This window comes from Delphinus delphis, chromosome 1, assembly GCF_949987515.2.
Source record: "Delphinus delphis chromosome 1, mDelDel1.2, whole genome shotgun sequence".
NCBI lineage: Eukaryota > Metazoa > Chordata > Mammalia > Artiodactyla > Delphinidae > Delphinus > Delphinus delphis.
This window is the reverse complement of record NC_082683.1, coordinates 37,897,955-37,917,733: the sequence shown is the minus strand read 5'-3', so window position 1 is coordinate 37,917,733 and position 19,779 is coordinate 37,897,955. Positions and strand designations below refer to the sequence as shown.

General features: G+C 45.6%; 1 protein-coding gene across 4 annotated transcripts in view; it reads right to left on the bottom strand.

Moving 5' to 3' along the window:
- Nucleotides 1–19,779, bottom strand: part of RAD54L (RAD54 like) — a 27,534-nt gene extending 7,755 nt beyond the window's left edge. For 2 of the 4 annotated variants that reach the window (XM_060021513.1, XM_060021505.1), the window contains exons 1-11: nucleotides 13,571–13,657; nucleotides 13,163–13,451; nucleotides 12,809–12,933; nucleotides 7,391–7,541; nucleotides 4,031–4,157; nucleotides 2,924–2,998; nucleotides 2,648–2,778; nucleotides 2,016–2,126; nucleotides 1,732–1,855; nucleotides 1,301–1,379; nucleotides 808–987 (exon numbers count right to left, since the gene is read on the bottom strand). In XM_060021513.1, coding sequence (XP_059877496.1) covers nucleotides 808–987; nucleotides 1,301–1,379; nucleotides 1,732–1,855; nucleotides 2,016–2,126; nucleotides 2,648–2,778; nucleotides 2,924–2,998; nucleotides 4,031–4,157; nucleotides 7,391–7,541; nucleotides 12,809–12,933; nucleotides 13,163–13,388 — 1,329 coding nt within the window. In that variant the 5' untranslated portion in view covers nucleotides 13,389–13,451; nucleotides 13,571–13,657. Of the gene's footprint in view, nucleotides 1–807; nucleotides 988–1,300; nucleotides 1,380–1,731; nucleotides 1,856–2,015; nucleotides 2,127–2,647; nucleotides 2,779–2,923; nucleotides 2,999–4,030; nucleotides 4,158–7,390; nucleotides 7,542–12,808; nucleotides 12,934–13,162; nucleotides 13,452–13,570; nucleotides 13,658–19,742 lie in introns of those variants that run through there. The other 2 variants (XM_060021527.1, XM_060021519.1) reach the window with 2 other exon arrangements.

The following is a 19,779-nucleotide window of genomic DNA, read 5'->3' as shown; positions in this document are numbered from 1 at the left end:
CTACTGAAGCCCACGCACCTAGAGCTTGTGCTCCGCAACAAGAGAAGCCACTGCAATAAGCCCGCTCAACACAATGAAGAGTAGGCCCCGCTCACCACAACTAGAGAAAGCCCGCACGCAGCAACAAAGACCCAAGGCAGCCAAAAATAAATAAATAAAAAATAAAGTTAAAAAAAAAATGAGGGGGAGTTAAAGAGGTCATTAGAGATGAAGTCAAGGAAACGTGAAGGCCAGAGTGCTGGAAAATTGCATGGTCCTTGAAGTCAGCCAGGATGATAGCTGGATTTGGGGAAGAAATGAAGACTGAACTGGTATCCAAAGTTATTGATGAATTAGGTGAACAGCAGAAGGTAGATGACTGTAGCAAGGAAAAGAGGGTAGTCAAGACAACATGAGCTTCAAAAGAGGTACTATAGGATGGATGGTCTGACTGATCACTGAGAACTTGGAGAATGCCAATACCACTTCTTAGCCCCGTGGGACACTGGGTGTGAAAAGACTACAAGGCAAGCGGCACGGACGAAATCAGGTGTAAGAGAAATCAAGTGTCCTGTGAAAAGGATGAGGCCACAGGGGAGTTTGTTAACTACTGCACAGGCATCCAGAGGGCATAGTAAGAAGGATCTGAGGAACAGGGTGGTGAGAGAGGGAGAGAAAAGAAGAATAAAGAGCTCCAGGCTAAGCCCATAGCCTGGCCACTGTTACGGGCAGAGGGGCCAAAGAGAGGCAATAAGAAACAACCCAAGGTGGTCCTGAAAGTCTTATTCCACGACCCACACCTACGCTGACCATTATCACCATCCTTACAGAGAGCAGGCGATAGATATAGCAGGTCTTCTTTTGACCATCACGCCAGACCCGGGCCATGGCTTGTTCATCATTGGCTGGGTTCCAGTCAGGGTCAAACATGACCAGTCGGTTAGCCCCAATGAGATTGAGGCCACAGCCCCCAGCTTTGCTGCTCAGCATGAAGACAAAGTCAGGACTCTGGAAAGAGAAGAAGGAGAAAAAGAACCACTTACAGCCCAAACTAAGAATCTTGCTCAGCCCAGCCAACTGTTCTCTCATGTGCAGACCAATTGTGAGGACCACCAGTTTGCCTACCTACCAGCCAGTTTACCAGCCCACAAGGTCAGTTCCCAGTACAGTCATCACCAACCAATCAGCCTAACCCTACCACACCCACCAGAAAAAAAAAGTCAAGAGAGACCTAAAGCCGAGCCCCTTTGTAGATTCTCTGTCAACCCTTAGTTCTGATGTTATTGCATTAGTGGTGTGGGGACAGGAGCTGTGCACTTACGGACGGATTGTTGAAGCGCTCCACAACCTTGGCTCGCTTCTTAATGGACATTGTGCCATCCAGGCGAACATATAAGTACCTGAAGGGGAATCCAAAGATCAAATCATGAAGGAAGCAGAGCCCCTTGGAGCCAGAGCTACTGAAGAGACTGAACTAACCATGCTTGAAGGCTGTTCATATACAGCCTGAAACCCTAAACTCCCAAAGGGAGTAGCAGGGAGCTAAGGGCTAGGACTGTCCTGTGGAGTATGTGAAGGACAAAGGACTATTCTGCTTGGAGATGGAGTTATGGCCATTGCAGCAATAAGGGAACAGACATCTTCTGGAAAGTCCCTCCTGCATCCACATCTTGGTCCATATCCACCAATCAGAACACCTACTTTTCCTAGGGGTACAGTAGGAGAGGTACCCCTTTGACAGCTCTTCCCTACCTTCGGGCCCGGCAGAGTTTCTCAAAGAGGTCCAATGTCTGAGTGTAATTGGACACCAGCACTACTTTGTCACTGCTGCGACTTCTGGTCACCGCCAGAATGTAATCAAGGACCAGCATCTTACCTGGGGAGATCAACAACCATCAGCACCCAATGGGCCATCCCAATGGCCCAGGATTCTTACTCTTGATATCCTGCCGTGAGACAGAATAGATCTAGCACAAAGAGACAACCTCCCACCCCTCTTCCTAGAGGAGCCCAAAGACTGGTAGGAAAGGACTCACCTGACAGCTGAGGCTCTAGAGCCTTGGAGCTATACCCAGGGGGAAATATGTCCAAGGTACCTTCAAAGCCATCCTCTTCCTCCACACACTTGTCATAGATTAGAGCTGGATCTGAAAAAAACTCCAAAATGCCAGCTACATTGCTTTCAGAAGTTTCCACTTCAATGCTCATTAGAACACCCTCTAGAAGCCTACCCAGACCTTCCTCAGCACCAGATTTGCTTGTTTCCAAATCCCAGTGTGCAGTCAGTGCCACCTGGGATCATGAGTGGACAATTTTGCTCACTAGTGTGTTCTGTGTTCTCCCAACAAGAGGCGAGCTATACCAGACAGGGAAAAGTTTGTTATTTTTCCCCCTGTCCAATATTTTATATGCATGTGTGTGTGTGCACACACTCTCACGCACAGTCCTATATATTCCAAGCATCAAGCATGGGTCAGGCAAAGGATAAGCTAAATTTTCCAAAGCAAAAGGTCTGGTTTAGAGTACACAATACATGAGCTCATGCCTTGTGGAGGCACAGAATTACATGTGGCCTCTATGAGGACTATGGACAAGTTTTAGTGAAGGTGGTTGAACTACCTTCCTTGCTCACTCTCACAGAGGACCCCGGCGCACGGATCCAACTCACGATTACATAGTTTCTTTAGTGAAGTGATGGAAGAAAGGGAAGACACACTCATCTTGCCCTCACACAACTCTTCTGCTGGCTTGGCCTGTCTCAAAAACCTCTTGTATAATTCAGTCTGAAGGGGTGTCAGCCTGAAAAAGAAAAAAAAAAGGAGCTGGGTCAGCAGGAAATGCTGGACCACACTTCTGCCCTCTAAGGACACACTGAGAGCCCAGCCATACCTCAGGGACTGAGCTTTTACCCACTCACTCCACACCCCTCAGTTGAGTTTAGTACCTACAACAAACCACCTGCTCGATCTTCACAGGCAGATATTTAGAAAGGATATCAGATGTCCTCCGTATCAGGCACCTGGGAGAACAAGATAAAAAGACAAGGGGCTGATAAAACTGCCACGCTAATACCAGAATAAAAGCTACCACCCAAAGGACCAAGACTGATTTTCTTTTGTAGTATCAAATGTCAGAAACCCATCAGCCCTATGGCAAAGATATCTATACCAGGGTCTCAGTCACGGGAACAGAGACCCTTTCAAACAGTCTAGCTCAGACGGACAACTCTCTCTTTGCCTTCAAAAGGTCAGCTGCCTTTCAAGAGAAGGCAGAGGTCTACTAAGCCTGGTCCTCTGACAGGGGAAGTAAGCTGTAAACCACTGAGCCCTAATGGGAGTTTCTGCTTGCATTTGCTCAAATGCCTGCTGCCACATGGCCCAAGGTTCAATGAAAGTATGCCCATACTACCTGGCAGACCAGGAAGGACAGGATCAAGCACCTAAGCAGCAGCTCCTAAGAGCACACTGACTCTCCTTCCTGCCATCTTAACCTGAGAGGGAGGTGCCTGTTGGCAAAAGCAAGACTCTTCAGGAAGCAAATCATCAAGTACACATAACTACAACAGAGGACTCCAGAATGTACCTGCCCCTTGAGCTATGTGGCCCCCCTGGAGACAGCCTTGTCAGCCTGGGAGCCATACCCATCCTTCAGATCTACTACCTGTCACAGAAAGCTATGGGATGTGGGAAGGGACGCCTGGTGCTTTAGGGGTGAGACTGAGAGGAAACTTCTGAAGTACTAACAATGCTCCAAGGGGTATTTTGCTCAGGAGGTCTAGCAACAGAAAAAAGCTTCCTCAGCAGGACGCTAAGCGGCACCAAACCAGACCACAGGGCCCAAGGTCAGGGAGAAAGCAGGGAATCAGCCTGCAAGACTCCTTCATTTATTCAGTGACTACTGTCAGGGCACAATCCCACTCTCTCAGGAGAATCCCAGACCTCAAGGCCAAGGCCACAAAGGATTGGCTTTGGATGGCTAAGGAGGCAATTCTGATGACCTAATGTGGGGGGACCCAAAGGGAGGTACTACTGTCTAGCCCACACCCCATTACCTATTCACAATGCTGATGAGCTCCCGCAGTCGCTCCTCTCCTAGATGCCTATCTTCCTCACTGGCAGCTGCATCTCGACCCTTCAAAATTGGCAATTCAAAATGCTTCTTGAACTCCTGGGCAGTTCCTAAGCACAGGAGAAAAGGCATTAAGGAATATAGAAAAGTAATGACTTTCCCACTGCTAGTAACAGCAGACTACTTTGTCACAGACCAACCTTTTACTGAGAACAACAAAGCTGAACAAATTATAGGCAATTTCTGTTTGAATGGATCAGAGAGCTACCAAAGCAGCAAGGACTTGAAAGGCCAAATAATAAGATAGCAAGTAGATCAAAACCCAAATATATAACTAATTACATTAAATGTAAATGGACCAAATAATCCAATTGTCAAACTGGACATTTTTTTTTTAATAGCCCACCTATATACTGCTTATAAGAGATGAAGTAGCATGTACAACGAAGTACAAGACAGTCCTCAACTGGGACTTCCCTGGTGGTCCAGTGGTTAAGACTCCACGCTTCCACTGCAGAGGGCACAGGTTGGGGAACTAAAATCCCGCATGCCATGCAGCGTGGCCAAAACAACAAAAAAAAAACAAAAAACAGTCCTCAACTTATTATGATGGTTTGACTTATGAATTTTCGACTTTATGATTGTGTGGAAGCAATATGCATTCAGTAGAAACTATACTTCAAATTTTTAATTTTCATCTTTTCCCAGGCTAGCAATATGAAATACCATACTCTCTCTTGATATTGGGCAGCAACAGTGAGCCACAGCTCCCAGTCAGCCACGTGATCATGAGGGTTAACAACCGATATAACCATTCTATGCCCATAAAATTATTCTGTTTTTCACTTACAGTACAGTATTCAATAAATTACATGAGACATTCAGCACTTTATTATAAAATAGGATTTGTGTGAAATGCTTTTACCCACTGTAGGCTAATTTAAGTGTTCTGAGCACATTTCAGTTAGGCTAGGCTAAGTTATGATGTTTGACATTAAATGCTTTTTTTCCTTCAAGGTGTACAATTATTTTATATGCCGCATACCACTTTATATTTTATGATTTTTTTTTTTGGTTGGGATGCCCTGCCACATGGCATGCAGGATCTTAGTTCCCCGACAAAGGATCAAACCTGCACCCCTGCAGTAGAAGCGTGGAGTCTTAACCACTGGAACACCAGGGAAGTCCCTTAAATGCATTTTTGACTTAAAATATTTTCAACTTACAATGGGTTTAGTGGCATAGAACCCCATCATAAGTTGAGGAAGATCTGTACTGATACTTGCTACAATATGGATGAACCTTCAAAGCATTATGCTAAGTATAAGAAGCCAAACACAAAAGGTCCCATATTATATGATTCCATTTATAGAAAATATTCACAATAGGCAAGTCCACAGAGACAGAAAGCAGACTGGTAGTTGATAGGGGTTGGTGGTAAGTGAGGATAGGGAGCAACTGTTTAATGAGTATAGGGTTTTGTTTTGGCCAGGAATTTAAAAGGTCAGGTACCTCACAAAAGAGGATCTCCAAATGGCCAATGAACATATTAAAAGGTGTTCAACTTTTTTTTTAAACAATCTTTTTTTTTTTTTAAATATTATTTATTTATTTGGCTGCGCCGGATCTTAGCTGTGGCATGCAGGATCTTCGTTGCCACGTGTAGGATGTTTAGTTGCGGCACGTGGACTCTTTGCTGCTGCACACGTGTGGGATCTAGTTCCCTGACCAGGGATCGAACCCAGGTCCCCTGCACTCACTGGGAGCGCAGTCTTAAACACTGGACCACCAGGGAAGGCCCAAAGGTGTTTGAGTTTTATTCAACATTAAATAAATGCAATGAAATATCACTAAACACCCACCCAGAATGACTAAATTTTTTTTAAAATGTGTTCTAAAGATAAATATTGGTGATGCTATAAAACAGAGGCCAGCATACTATAGCCATGGGCCAGCCACCTGTTTCTATAAATAGTTTTATTAGAACACATCCATGCTCATTCATTTACATTTTATGGCTGCTTTCCTACTGCAATAGCAGAGCTGAGTAGCTGTGACAGAGACAGTATGGCCTACGAGCCTAAAATAACTATCTAGCCTTTTTTTTTTTGGCTATCTACCCTTTTAAGAAAAAATTTGCTGGCCCCTGATGTAGAGATACTGGAATTTTCATATACTGCCAGTACAATCACTCTGGAAAACTGGAGTATCTACTAGGGTTAAACACACGCATAACATATGACCCAGCAATTCCACTCTTACGACAGAGGAACGCATACTATGCTCAGGTAAAAAAAACGTACAAGGGCTTCCCTGGTGGCACAGTGGTTGAGAGTCTGCCTGCCGATGCAGGGGACGCGGGTTCATGCCCCAGTCTGGGAAGATCCCACATGCCGCAGAGCAGCTAGGCCCGTGAGCCATGGCCACTGAGCCTGCGCGTCCGGAGCCTGTGCTCCGCAACGGGAGAGGCCACAACAGTGAGAGGCCCGCGTACCGCCAAAAAAAAAAAAAAAAAAACAAAAATGTAGAAGAATGTTCACAGGATCATTATTCAAAATAATAAAAAACTGGAAACAATTCAATTGTCTATCAACAGTAGAACTAATAAATTCTGGTATATTCATGAAATGGAATAGTATACTAAAGTGAAAAACTACTGCTATAGGCAACAACATGGGTGAATCTCATACACATAATATCGAACAAAAGAATCCAGATGCAAAGGAAAATATGCTATATGATTCTTTAAAGTTCAAAACTGGGCACTAATAAACCCTTCCACAGATATCTATGTGCAAGAACTGCCCAAGCTATGGTTGCCAGGGGCTGGGGGGAGTGGGAAATGGGGAGCTGCTGCTTAATGGGTAGAGTTTCACTTTTGCAAGATGAAAAAAGTTCTGGAGATGGTTGGTGGTGATGGTTGCACAACAATGTGAACGTACTTAATGACACTAAGTTGCACACTAAAAAATGGTTAAAAACAAAACTGCCCAATACAGAGTCTGCTTTGAGGCGAAAGCTCTTGTGAGGCAGCTAGGATGTGATGAGCAAAAATGCCTGGGGATAGTAGTTCCATCCCCAGCTCATAGAGACAATGCCCTGCGTAGCCCCTGCGACCTCTGCAGTGAAAAAAAAGACCAGAGTGGGCCTTGATGAGTAGCTCAGCAGAGCCAAGGTCTCCCAATGGCTTTGCTACTCCTTGACATGAGAAGTCTTCCTAGAAGAGTGCCTAGTGACCCACATATAACTAGTGGTCTCTCCTCTCTCTCCTCAGCTAGCGTTACAATCCCAAGGCTAAGGCAAGGCTCCTCTCCAGTATAGCAGACAAGGCCAAGATACTTACCCAGGATTCCCGAATTAACAAAATGTACCAAGCTGAAATACTCAAGGAGATCATTCTGGATGGGAGTCCCGGAGATGAGGACCCGTCGGCTGGTGTTCAAGCTGTCCAGGGCCTGGTAAGTCTGATTCTCAGAGTTCTTGAGCCTGTGTCCCTGAAAGGAAATTAATTCTCACTTAGGCATGGGCACAATGTGGCCTCCCTAATAGTAGCAAAATCTTGTATAGACAAGCAAAGAGGAATCATGAGCATTACAGGTCCTGAGGCCTTGGGAACTGGGCAGCGGGCAGCAAAAGCAAGAGTTTACCCACTCTCTTGGGGAGAAATGCCAGGCTCAAGAGACAGACCTTCAGCTTCTAGACCAATGCTATATCCATAAAGCATGGATTCTCTATTTCTTCCCCTCCTCTTCCCTGCCCCAACCTCCAGAGCCATAGCAGCCTGCCTATCCTCTTCAGAGATCATTCAGACATGTTAGAGACCCGTGCTTTCAGGGAATCCTCCCCCTGCACTAGCCCAACCATCCTATAACCTCCTGAGCCAGATGCCTTCTGTATTAGTCTCCAAGCTATCAGTGCTAAGGGGACTTGGTCCAGGCTCCTCCTCTCCTCTTTCCACAGAATCCAGCCAGCTCAGATATCTAAAGAAAGAGCCTCTCTCTGCCTCTCTTTGCATCTCTTCCCCTATCCCTATATCACCCACCCCAATACACACCTGTTACTTCTCTTTTAAGCCTTTTTCAACAAAATGGTAAAGGACCCTATCAACTTTCCTCTCTCCCAAAGAATCACACGGGCAAGGCCTGTGCCTTTTCTACCCCCAGTCCCTTTCAGCCCCACACTGGGCAGGGCACGCAAAACACAACCACCAGTGAAAGAATGAACAAATAAGCCAGCCTTTCACAGTGCAATTAAACACAGACCCTCCACTGACTCTCCCATCTGTGGGATCAAGCCCAAGCTTGATAGCTTAGTACTTCTCAAAAAGGACCCAGCTGACTTCTGTGACACTCTCCACAGCTTGTCACAGTCCAGGAAACTATAACTCACCACTCCTAATGCTGGATTTCCTTAGGTCTCTTTGCCCATGCCATTCCTCTGCCCACAATTCTCTTCCACAGGCAAATTCCTCAAATGTCACCTCCTATGCAAAGCCTTCCTCAATGACCCCAGGCTGTTGGGGTCTCTCACCTCTGGCTCTTATGGCAGTCTGTACATAACAGCTGTGCACTGAATCCTTTTAATGTGCCAGGCACTATACTAAGCACTTTACCTATATTCTCTTCTATAATCCAGATAACAATCAGATGAGAGGAAATTACAATACCCTTTTAGAGAAAATGAGGTTCAGAGAGGTGCACAGTTATTCAAAATCATGATGGTATCAAGTAGCAGAACTGAGATTTGAACTCAGGTGTGTGAGATTCTGAAGTCCGGGCACTATACTACTCTGCCTCTCATCTACTGCTATATACACTAATCACATTCGATTGTACTTTATCTCCTCACCAAGGCAGGAACTTTTAAAGGCAGAGACCATGTCAGATTTGCCTTTGTAACAGTGCACGGGACAGAGCCCCACACAGAACACTGCTCAGTGAATGCTTGCTGAAGAATGAATGAATAAGCAACATTGCTATTGAAGAATTAGACAGACACCCATAGAATTTTAATTAAAAAAAAAATGACTGGATGTTGTATACCTAAAATGAAAACATCGTATGTCAATTATATCTGTTTTAAAAAAAAAATTTTAAAGACATCCTAAACACAGAAACTTAAAAGTGACTGGAGGATCCAAGCAACAGCCCTGAAACAAGAGGCTGATACTTCTGAGCTGAAGAGGGAAATAAGACCTGAAACTTGTGAAGAAATTACCCAAAAGGCCCTAGGGAAATGGGCATGCATTGGATCCCTCTAAACAATTGGATCCCTCTAAACTGAAGCTCCCTGATGGCTGGCAATCATGAGATCCCCAGGGCCTGACACAAAACAGGTACTTAATAACTCAATTAATGAACTGAACTGATGCACTACCCCTGTGGGTCTCTGTGAAAGGGAAAGCCAACCCCAGCTCCCATGGGACCTTCCTGGCTCCAGACCCGGCTCCTGCCACCATCGGCCACAGATTTAAAACCCAAATGCTGGCATCTCAGCAAATCAAATGTTTGGCCAGATGAAAAGTTGTCAGAGTTCTTATTTATAAGCTGCTGCTAAACTTCTGTTCTGGCAGAATTCTCAGCTTATCCTTTTAAAAGCAAAAAATGACACCAAGATTAAATACCACCACTTGTCTCTCTGAAACATGAGCCCCATGAGTAGATTCTTGTTTTTACTGCATTTCCCAGCATCTGACTTGCTTTGTGTTCTAGCACTTGTAAAGGAACATACATGGGTCCAGATAAGGCATACAGGGACGAGTCCTTCCATAACCAAGCCAAGCTTCTCCCTACACCAAGCTTTGGTTACAACCAAGGCATTAAGAGAGAAGAAAGAGCCAGGACTTAAAATCTCAGACCTGGATTCAAGTCCCAGCACTTCTCTGAGCTTCAGTCTCCTCATCTCCAAAACTGAGATGATGACGTCAATCCCTCCCCTGTTCATACACCTTACAAAATGCTTCCCTATATCCTCTTTCTTGATCTGTATCATGTCCCTTTCAGGTAGACCATGTGCTATCTACTCTATAGTCTCAGAGCAGTCTCATCTGCTGTCATGCTTACAAGTGGCAAAGCCAACGCTGATCCCAAGTGTTCTGACTTGCCCTGTCTAACTCAGATTACAATGTGGATCAAGATTCTGTACAGTTATTATGCTATTATTATGTTATTATTTCTGTGTTCCAGAGAAAAGCATCAGCTGGGAGGAAGCTGGGAACATGAAAGCTGGGGCAGAACCTTCTCTTTCCCAGATCCAAACAGGACAAACTTCTAGAGTAGGCTGACTATCTTTCAGGACTTTGGCTTCCTCAGGTCTCTGACAATTAACACACTGCTGACAAATAAAAGGTAGAAAAAAAAGAAAAAAAACATAAATAAATAAAAGGTAGAAGAGCAGAAGGGAGGGCCAGGACCCTGCAGTGTGGCAAGAGGCAGCCTGGTCCCTCATGCCAGTCAGCTCAGAAAACAGGAGAGAATGAGGAAGAAACGAAACACTATAGAGCAGAAGAAAATCTAGATGCCGCCCAGTCCTCAAGGGCTCAACAGCCTGCCTTCCCTTCCCTTCCCCAATGCCCTGGTCTCTAGACCAGGCTCCTGGCACCGTCCCCCTCCATGGTGATGAAGCAAATGCCAGGGTCCTGGACAGTGGCCACGTGCATACCCCATCTCAATCTGCTAAATCTCTTACTCCTACCAAGGAATGGCCCATCAGGGTATTGGAAGTTGGCAGACATGCCAGACTCTTCATAAGGACAAAAGCTCAACTGGGAAACAGCTCACTACTAACAAGCATGGTACCCCAAAGTAAGCTTTTCTTCTCTGTCCTCTCCCCAAACCCTCAGATACAGGGTAATCTATATAGTCCCCAGAGCACAGTCAAGCCTGCCAATCAGTTGACAGATGGGGCCAAGTCTTTCAGCCACCTCTCCACTAAAGCCCCAGGGGTGTGCAAAGTGACCTTACTTTCCCCAAGATGTAAACAATGGCAGCAGGCTCAGGGTAGCCAAGTCCCCTAAAGACGTGGGAAATTCTTTATACTGGGAAGCTCCCAGCCACCCTCACTCCTTTCCAAGTAGTTGCATCCCTACCACCCTTCATGTACAGTGCTGGAAAAGGCCAGAGAGTAACAACTGACGTATTTTCCTTAGTCCCAGAGAGTCAACACAGACTCACAAGGTGTATGGACTATCCACACTGGACTTTCCTATCTCTGTGCTTCTGTTCATGAGTCCTCTCAGCCTAGAATAAAAACCAAAGCTGAGGGGACTGCCTTGGTGGTCCAGTGGTAAAGAATTCGCCTTCCAATGCAGGGGATGCGCGTTGGATTCTTGGTCGGGCAACTAGGTTCCCAAAAGCCGCAGGGCAGATAGGCCCGCACACCACTACTACTGAGCTCACGCACCTCAACTAGAGAGCCTGCGTGCCGCAAACTACATAGCCCACGCACTCTGGAACCTTCATGCCACAACTAGAGGAGAGAAAACCTGCAGGCCACAATTAGAGAGAAGCCCACACGCCACAACGAAAGATCCCACATGCCTCAATGAAGATTCTGCGTGCTGCAACCAAGACCCGACACAGTCAAAAAGAATAAATAAATTAAATAAATAAGTACATACGTACATAAAAAAAAAAATTAAGGGACTTCCCTGGTGGCACAGTGGTTAAGAATCTGCCTGCCGATGCAGGGGACACAGGTTCGAGCCCTGATCCGGGAAGATCCCACGTGCCACGGAGCAACTAAGCCCATGAGCCACAACTACTGAGCCTGTGCTCTAGAGCCCGCGAGCCACAACTACTGAGCCCGTGTGCTGCAACTACTGAAGCCCGCACGCCTAGAGCCTGTGCTCAACAAGAGAAGCCACCGCAAGTAGAAGCCTGCACACAGCAACAAAGAGTAGCCCCCACTCACCACAGCTAGAGAAAGCCCACGCACAGCAACGAAGATCCTACGCAGCCAATAAATGAATGAATGAATGAACGATATAAATAAATAAATAAAAGGCCCTGCATGAGATAGATAGATAGACAGACAGATAAGAGACTTCCCTGGCGGTCCAGTGGTTAAGACTCTGCGCTTCCACTACAGTGGGCATGGGTTCGATCCCTGGTCAGGGAACTAGATCCCATGTGCCATGTGGCACACCCAAAAAATAAAACAGAATTTAAAATAATTATTTTTAAAGGTGAATTATTAAAAAAACAAACAGCAACAACGAAAAACCACCCAGAGCTGACATGTACCAAGGTCTTATGACATACCAGGCACTGTGATAAAAGCTTTCCTTCATTTAATGCTCACAATAATCCCATAAGGCAGATATTATCACCCATTTTATTGACACAGAAAAAGAGGCTTGGGTGGTTAAGTAACTTACCACTTACTCTGATAAGTGGCAGAGCCAGGATTTGAACAAAGATCTCTCTGACCCTAGAACCTATTCCCCTAAACACTGTACCATGTCTCTCCACCCATCCAAATCCCTCCCACCCTTCAAAGTCCTTTGGTCTAGGAAAACTGTCTAGAGGCAACAAAACCAATCAGCCCACAGCACCTCACTCTCCTTGGCATTCCAAGCTCTGCTTAACCCCTCTTTCGGCAAATTGGTACCATGGGCTCTCCCTCCCATTTGCCTCCTCCAAGGCAGTATGTTCTGTCCTCTGCATCCCCCAGTAACTGGCACAGTCCTTGGATGGCAGTTCTCAGTGAGAAGACATCGACAGACTTTCTCCTACCACCCAGACAGCTGAGCGTCAAGTACCTCATCACATATGACCAGTCCAACACTCCCTCTCCGGAGGACTCCGACATGAAGGCGGAAAGTCTCATAGGAAATGATGAGGATGGGAGAAGGCACTCTGGCTCCACGCTGGTTCATAAATCCTTCTACAACAAAAAAGGTGTCAAGGGAACAAATCTGAGAATATCATAAAGAAAAAGCCAGTCTGATGATTCTTTAATTTAGCCTGGAAATAACTATTTCAACTCTTTCCACAGGAATTCTACTTTCTGTCACCCCTCCTCCCTGCCCTCAACCCTGGCCATCAGTGAGGATACACTTAAGACAGGAGCAGGTTGTATGGAGGAGTGCGGCCATGTTTGTTAAGGCTCCTACCCAGCTTTTGGTCTATCTCGTCCTTAGAGCCTCCGTCGATGGCTAGAGGTTGGATCCTCCCTCCAAGCCATTTCCCAACTTCATTGTACCAGTTCTTCACTAGGCTGGAGGGCGACACCACCACTGCCTTGTCAATTTCTGGCTTGCACTCTGGACTCTGGCGCAAAAGCGTCCACATCAATGTGATGCATTGCAGCGTCTTGCCCAGGCCCATCTCATCAGCCATGATGCAGCCATGGCTACCAGGGATGCGCCGACTGGTGACACACTCCCACAGGAACTTCACTCCCTGGGGAATAACAGCACTCAGCCCACTTTGGCATCCACACTGCAGCTGCCCCAGGGATGACAGCCCCTCAGGTGCAGCCCCTACCCTAGCCCAAACTCACCCCCCCACCCCCCATTTACCTCTCTCTGATGAGGCCTCAAGACCTTACTGAGAATAGGATCAACGACCACATGGACAGGGAGTTTTTCCCTGAGAAAACACAACAAAGAAAACACGGAGCTCAGCCACGGGCAAGGCCACACCCTCAGAAAGTTGTGTCCTGTTGATTCAGAGGCAGCTGCCTAACAGAGGACCTCCTTGGCCTGGTGCAACCAAACCATAGCAAATTCCTCTCCAGGGTGAGAAAGTTAGGAGATGGAGATGGGTTCCCTATGTCATCACCTTAACCTTCCCTGTGCCCCTGAGTGAGCCCAGTAGGAATGGATGAGGAAACCCCACCAAATGGACAAGTCCACGTGTTCTTCCCCAGGCACTCTCCTTCCCCACCTACTCACTCTGGATGGTACAGTAGTCATGACAGCACTCTGAAAACATATGCAGGTCCCAAGGTGAAATCACACCAAAATGCTCTCTGCCCTCCAGGTTTGTGCACTTATAGGACCAGAACTGCTCAAGAAATACCAGTGCACATACTTGTCAAGCTTCAGCTGGTCGTGGGCGCTCAGCAAGGGAGGCTCGTACAGAACCAAGGCACCTTCTTCCAGAGGGTCATGGAGGGCCCGGCGGACCCCAGCCCTTTTGAGGCCCAATGCTCGAAAGCCCAGAGGACCTAGAAACCAACAATTTGTCACCTAAGCCTCTAAGTTGAGGAGCTCCAGCAGGCCCAGCTCAAATGCCTATCCTTCACATAAACTTTCCTAAGCTTCCATATGACCCCCTCTCCCAAAAACCTCAGCAAAAGCAGTTTGGGCACCTATGCCTGACCAATACCCCAGTCTGCCTCAGATCAGAGTTTTCTCCATATGACTTCTCCCATTCAACTACAAACTTCTGGGGGGCCAGGTCTCGTTCATCTTAGATCAAATCAATTCTGGAAAGGTCTGAAACCCTAAAGGGGCCTTTCAAGACTGAGAGGTCTTGAGAGTTCGCCTCCTCCCTCTCAGTCCCCAGTTTTAGCACACTTCTATGCCCTACATAAGGCAGGGGGAAACCCTATAGAACCTAGGCCTCTGACAGAGTCAGCCTCATAAAGGAAATGCTACTGAACTCACTTGGACTGAATATAGCCTGGGTCCATCAGCCACCCTGGCCCACCAGGAGCTTCCTGAACACTGACATATCCCCACCAAGAAGATGAGGGGCAGTTAGTCTTGGTAGCCTTTGCCGAAGCTGTCAAACACAGACTTTACGCAGGCCCTGGGAAGGTCACCCCATACATAGTCACCACTGGACTGGCATCTTTAATTCCAAGGTAAGCTGTACTTACAAAAGCAGAGGTTTTAATCTATTCAGGCATATTCACACGTGACTAATCTAAGAAATAGAAAAGTCTTCATTTTTACCTTGATAATTTGGAATGGGGATTTTGAAAGGCTTTGACAAAATGCTTCGAATAAATGCTTCCTAAAAAAGAGAAGAAACAGGGATTCAGGACTGATTGGAGATGTTATGGGATAATATTTTTACAAATGCAGTCTAAAATGCCTGTTTAAGCATCGTAATACATTCAGAGCATTGTATTTTGATTATGTTTCATTCAGATGCATCTAGAACAGAAGGAGATGTGCTCCATATTAGATTAGGTTTTGTACAATGGCTTTTACCTTTGAGGCTTTGCATAAGGTTCCACAAATCCCCAGGGACAAGAGAGTGCCAAAGCAAATACCTAGCCTTGGTCAACCACAAGGCTCAGAGCCTTTAGCTCATGAAAGATCATGCCAAGTAAGGACACCTAACTATTCCCTAGGCTGCAGCGCCTTAAGAAGAAAGCACCACAAACTCACCCGATCCCAGTACTAACAGAACTCCAATGTCTGGATTCAACCACTGCCCTTCAGGGTTACATCTTTCCAAGCATAGCGCACATTTCCTTTTTTGTCATATCAGTTCTGCCTACTGCATCCAATTCCCATATCAACTCTCACATCAGCCTCCTTGGGAACTAAACAGCCCTTCAAAGAGTAGTGGTAGCAGGAGTAAAAGGAGCGGTAGTACTAGTAAAATAATGTTGACAACAACAGCAAAAGTGACAACAATAATGATGATTAACAATGTATGCCAGATGCGGTGCTAAGCCCTCGCATTCATGTTACCATTTAATCCTCATTAACAGTCCTATGAGGTCCATATATTACTGGCATCCCCATTTTACAGATGAGCAAATTGAGGCTGAGTGGTTTCCCAAGTCACACAGCCATGACATTTGCAGGACTTTCCTGATTCCAGGCCCTTACTTGTAACTACTGGGCAATATGGCTTCCTATTCCAACCTGTTTGAGTATAGCCATGTGGATCAGCCCAGAGTCAGCAGCTTCCTGCCATGGGAAGGCACAAGAGAGGGAAAAACATGAGAAAGAGGACATGAGAGAGAGGGGAAGCCAATCACCAAGAAAAAGCAAGGGACAAGGGTGACAGGAAGTCTCTGTGCCATCACTTCGGCCTGGAATCAGCACTGGGTTACGGGGCTGGGGCAGGAGGAGGCAGGGGAGTCCACAGTGCCAGCTCCTGAGCTAACTGAAAACTCCCATCAAAGTTCTGATCTATATGCACCTGAGCCCTCGGGGAATTACGATAGACTGTAAACCTCAACAAAATAAGAGCTAGAACCCAAGAGAGCAAGGTGAGAACAAGAGCAGAAACCCTAAAGGTAGTCTTCGTGGAATACATTAGTGCAAAAAGAAGTAATGAAAAATACTCCCTTTTAGCAATAAGGTATTTTAATAGGGAAAAAAGCAAGCCTGTCTTGCCCTGAAATTCTTACCTTTTTAATTCTGACTCACTTCTATACAGATTATTTAAATTCTAGAAACTCAATGTAGTTTAAATAGGAAAAATGTAATGAATATATTTGGCAACCTACTGGAAGATAGAAAAGGAACGTGGAGAACTGAACTTCATCACCACACTAAATAACATGACAAGCCCAGGGTTGGAGAAAGGCCCAAATTCTTTATTTGCGTATTTCTTTGCAGCTGAATAAAATCTTTTGACTATGTTTAATTACCATAGCAATGATGAGAAACTCATATATAGAACATGCTAACAAAAAGCTACCTTTAAGTCAAAGGAGAGGAAAAGGAAGGAAATGGACTCTAATTTCTTTCCTAACTTGGCGTCAATTCTGCTTTTAATTCTGAAACTATTATTTTCAAGACTGTCAATATAAGAGGCTAGTATTGAAGCTCTAAGTAGCCAAGAATTTATGCTCCAAATTTAAAAAGACTTTCAGTAAAACCCAGGAGCCACAAGTTCTGCAGGTAGAAGTGCAGGCTTGTGCAACTACTGTGGAAGAAGGTGAGGACCCATGGCCAAAAACATCTGAGGGCAGAGCCTGCAAGACTTGCAATGGCCAGCCTCCAAGAATCTGGTCTGGTAGTACTCACTAGACTCTGACAGAGGCAGAGGAGAAAGCATGCTCTCACTTTATTTAGTTACTGAAAACCCATACCACCCTTTCCTTCTGATGATAGAAGAGGGAGAAGAACATCCCTCCTCCCCGCCAAGGTCAAAGCTTCCCTCTTCCACAGAGAGTCACTCTATCAGGTCTGCCTGATCTCTCCTGTTGTCTCAACTTCTCCCTCTCTACTAGCTCTTTCTCACCAGCATTTAAAACATGCTTAACCCCAATAAAGTTGTTAAAAAAAAAAAAAAAACATGCTTAACTCTCTCCTATCTCAAAAACAAAATGTCCTTTGACTTCTTATCTCCTCCCCTTCAAACTTCTAGAAAGAGTAGTCTGTCTCCCCTTCCTTATCTCTCACTCCTCCTATCTTCTGCCCCTTCCACTCTTCTGAAGTGATTCTGGCCAAGGTCACCAATGGCCTACAAGACCTTAACTCCAAGGGATATGTTTCTACCCTATCTTACCAGACAAAGCTGGCCACTCCTTCCTCTCAAAGATTCTCTGCTTTTGACTTCCATGACACCACTCTCCCAGTATTTTGCCTTTCTGGGACCTCATGCTCAGTGCCCTAGTGCACTCTTCTTCCTCTGCCCAATCCCTTTAAAAGTCAGTGTTCCTCAGGGCTCAGCCCTAAGCTCTTCTAACTGTACATTCACATGGACACTCCAATACACTTTGTAGGTGTCAAACAAACTCTATGCCAATCACCCCAAATCTATTTCCAGTCCATAACTCCCTCCTAGGTACCACACCCACATCTGCAAACCCAGACATCCTACAGGACTTAAAATTGATTGTGTCTAAGGCTAAAGTCTTCATCTCCAGAGCTGCACTGACTTTTGTGGTCCTGAAGCATTTTTGCCTTTGGGGACCCTTCCTCCACAGCTTTCAAACAGGCTGTTCCCTCTAGCTAGAAAACTTCCTGTTCTCTTCACCTGGCAAACTCCTCGCATCCTTCAGAACTCAACCTAATCAGCATGTCCCTCAGATTCGGGTCTCCACCAGCCTCCAGACTGTTAGGCCCCCTGTTTGCATACACCCACCACATCCGCACTTATGTCATATAGTTCTATAGGACAACAAAATGAATCCGGAATGAAAACAGTCCCGGAGGACTACACACCACTTTTTAAAGCTCAAGAAAACGATTAAACAATGTATTACTTAGTGAATTATATATATATGGTAAAACTATCACAAAAAGCAAGGTATGATGAATATAATTCAGGATAGTGGCTACCTCTGGGAATGAGAAAAGGGATTATGAATTTGATGATGTTCTAGTCCCGGATGGTGGGTTCACAGGTGTTTGTTTTATATTTTATATACATTATACATATATGTTTTTGTATTCATCAAATACTATGTAAAAATGTTTTTAAGTGTTTGCTGAATGCACAAATAACTAACCTCCACTACACATTCCCATCAACATACTCCCATTTTTCCTTCAAAATGTCCCTGTAAAGGAAAAACACGATCCTGTGTCTCTTCTACTCTCAATACTACACTTCTTCTGACACCAGATGTGTCGGTTTTCCATACATGAAGCAAATCTTCGCCTCCGTGTAGGTGCCCTACAACTTAATTCCAACACTATCTTCCAGGAGAAAGCATCAGATCCTAAAAGGGTTCAGTCCCACGTGACTGCCTTCCCCACTGCTTCAGATGCAAATCTCAAGTCCAGGTGGTTACCTGTGCTTCTGACCACAAGCTATAAATCAAATGTTCCCACAACCCCCTCCTTGGGTTCGATTAATTCGCTAGGTGGCTCACAGAACTCAGATAGTTTACTTACTAGATTACTGATTTATCACAAAGGATATTAAAAGATATGAATGAATAGCCAGATGAAGAGACACAGAGGGAGGTCTGGAAGGGTGGTGAGCACAGAAACTTCTGTCCCAGGGGAGTTTCGGGTGTGCCCCTTCCCAACTTCCAGCTCACCAAGTCAACAAGCAGGCAGTTCTCCAAACCCTCCCATACCTTTTGGGTTTGTAAAGAGTAGGACCGATTAAACATTGGCCATTGGTGGTTTGGTTCCCCTGGCAACCAGCCCCAAAGTTAAGTGCTTTACAAAGTCATCTGATTAGCAAATTCAGGTGTGGCTGAAAGGGGTTTGTTAGGAATAACAGAAGACACTTTTATCACTCTTATCACAATCCAAGGGTTTTTGGAGATCAGTGTCACTCTGTCCCTCAGAAAGTTTGGAGGAAAAAGCTTTGGATGGAGCTAGGCAGATCTGACAACTCTGTAACTTTGAGCAAATTACTTAACTTCTCTGAGACTCAGCTTCCTCATCTTAAAAAATGAGAGTTACATGAAATAATGCACAGAACCTGCCACTTGATGATTACCTTTGATTTTACTAGAGGATACACGTGAAAGCTGTAGGACTCTGGTACTTCTTAGAAGCCATAAGCAGAGTCAGAGACAGTTCTCTGACAGGTTCCAACACCCTGCCATAGCCTTCACTCTCCTGCACCCTCTTGTCCTCGCAATCTGAGCCACCTGAGATCTGGTGCCCAAGTAAATACAAACAAGGGGAATTCCAAGTCAGGCACACAATCTCTAAGGAAAGAGGTCAGGCCTTTTCCAGGCCCCAGAAGCTGTGGGCAGGCCCAAAGCCCCCACTAAAGCATCTGCTGGCTACTGTGTGAGGACCGAGGGAGCCTCCCTAGACAAAACAGGGTACACACAGACATTGGCAGGTTGCAGTTAGGGCTTACATGTTGACTGCTGTCCAGACACGGTGGTCGATTCGTT